Below are 2390 nucleotides of genomic sequence, written 5' to 3'. Positions count from 1 at the left end.
AGGCTAGACCGTCCAAATCCACATCCTCTTTTTTTCCGGTCTTCCCGGTCTACCAAGGACCCGGCCCGCCGAGACCAGGTAGTCTGGGTCCTCCGGAGGACCCGGCCTGTCGTTTTGGACACAGCCAATGTGTGAAGTGATGTTGAAGATGGTTACTTACTACTTCCATAGATGCAGGTTTCCTGCTCCCCCTGCAGTCATAAAGATGTCTCTGTTTTGGGGYAAATGTCTCACCTGCCAGATGGTTGACTTATGAGCCTGAAATAGAAAAGAATATGTAAAGACCATTCCATTAGGTAACCACATAGGGCACAGAGGGCATCCACTGTCTGGAACTGGTGTCCATTTTTGTAAACTTCCTTTGCCATCAAACTCCAAATGTTCTCAATTGGATTTAGATCAGGGGAACACACAGGATGGTCCAAAAGAGTGATATTCTCTGGAAGAAGTCCTTTGTCAGACGGGCATTATGAACTGTAGTATTGTCCTGTTGAAAAACCCAATCATTACCACGCAGACGGTGGTCTTGAGTCATGAGGGATACCCCCTACAACATCTCCACATAGCCAGCTGCCGTTTGATGCCTCTGGCACAACCGGAAGCACTGTTGTTCATTGAAGTAAAAAGACCCCAGATCATGTTGGCCCCTCCATTGTGYCGTGCCATCTCTCCTTGTTATGTCAGTAACACTGGAAGCCATACCAGGACCATCAAGGTCAATTTTTTTTCTCATCAGAGACTAAAATTTCCTTCCACCTTTCAGTGTCCCATGTTTGGTGCTCTCCTGCAAACTCCAAACAGGTAATTCTGTGCCAATGAAGGAGACAAGGCAAGGGCGGAGTGGGAAATCAGGAGAATCTGGACGATTCCCGCTGGGCCGCATCATTAATGGGCCAGTCCCATGGGTGCAGTTAGAACAGGGGACAGGACAAGAAAAATCTCTGATCAAAACTGATGATGAACTTCTGTTAGTTCTGACGCTCCCACAGAGTTGCAGCAGCAATGAGAAAAGACAGCCCACTCCCCCCTCCCTTCCTTTTTCTCTGTGACACACAGAGTGGAGCGGTGCAGCATTCACACGTGTTTGTTCTTCTATTCTCATGGGGACTTTATTTAAGTTTTATTTTTAGAAAGTGGTAGAAATTGTTTTCATAATTAGGATTTGCCTGGTTAAATAAAGGTCAATAAATAAATCTGTCAATTCATCCATTATTAGATTTCTAATCAGTTCCAAACATCCATGTATCAGTTTTTCTTAATATTTACAGGATGATAAAACTGATGAAAGTTATATTTTAAATGACCACTGTTTGACACAGTGTCATTATGGTAAAAGGCTGCATGATGTCATGTCAGTTTGTTATGAGTATACCCGTCATTTAATCAGAAAAATAAAGGCCCCCAATCTGTTCATTGTGTAGTTAATATTTTAAACATGCTTGGCACAATGACATGTTACAAATAAAACTAAAACAAGAACAATATAAAAGTAAAATTCTCCTCTAAAGTCATTGTTTAGGATAAATTGTCACCTTAATTTCATTATCTGAGCCACAGCAGTGAGTTTAAAAACAGGATGATTCAACTAAAATCTGTCTCTAATTTAGTTATTTAATCAAGTGTTTTTTATGTATGTAAGGTATGTTTGGGAACCTGGTAAAATACACCAGAATGCAGGAAACTGCATCTACTAATTTCAACATTTTCTGGGGGAGGACCCCCAGACCCCCACTAATGCCCCCTCACACACATTACAATGCTTCTGATGCTCATTGCTTAACATTAGAGAGAACAAACCAACACACCTGTAGTGCACCACCTGTGTACTACAAAACTGAACTGTGTTCTGTGAAACTAGTTGATTGTCAAACTGTACTCCTGGTGAGTTTAAAGAGCTGCTACAGTACATAGTATAATGCAGGTGAACATCATATACAGTTGTGGTCAAAAGTTTACATACACTTGTAAAAAAACATAATGTTATGGCTGTCTTGAGTTTTCAATAAGTTCTWCWACTCTTATTTTTCTGTGATAGAGTGATCGGAACACATACATGTTTGTCACAAAAAACAGTCATAAAATTTGGTTCTTTCATAAATTTATTATGGGTCTGCTGAAAATGTCACCAAATCTGCTGGGTTAAAAATATACATACAGCAACAAAATTTGTCAATTTTGGTGATGTAGCGAGTTGTGTCAATCAAATTAGCTTCATGTCATGGCCTCTTCACTTCTTGTAAGTGATTCTGATTGACTACAGCTGTTGGCTTCTCATGAGCCCATTTAAATAGGGCTCATTTGACCCAGTGATTAGAGTGATCTGAAAAAGCGAATCATTGACTTGAACAAGTCAGGGAAGTCACTTGGAGCCATTTCAAAGCAGCTACAGG

The 2390-nt window shown here is 40.7% G+C and overlaps 1 protein-coding gene across 1 annotated transcript in view; it reads right to left on the bottom strand.

Moving 5' to 3' along the window:
• Window positions 1–125: 125 nt before the first annotated feature.
• Window positions 126–2390, bottom strand: part of dnaaf10 (dynein axonemal assembly factor 10) — a 28187-nt gene continuing 25922 nt past the window's right edge. Inside the window, exon 7 of the mRNA XM_014025318.1 lies at window positions 126–258. Coding sequence (XP_013880772.1) covers window positions 160–258 — 99 coding nt within the window. The 3' untranslated portion in view covers window positions 126–159. The remainder of the gene's footprint in view (window positions 259–2390) is intronic.

Source organism: Austrofundulus limnaeus, unplaced genomic scaffold (genome assembly GCF_001266775.1).
Source record: "Austrofundulus limnaeus strain Quisiro unplaced genomic scaffold, Austrofundulus_limnaeus-1.0 Scaffold468, whole genome shotgun sequence".
Classification (NCBI taxonomy): Eukaryota; Metazoa; Chordata; class Actinopteri; order Cyprinodontiformes; family Rivulidae; genus Austrofundulus; species Austrofundulus limnaeus.
The sequence above is the reverse complement of the archived record's forward strand: the minus strand, read 5'-3'. Positions and strand labels throughout refer to the sequence as shown.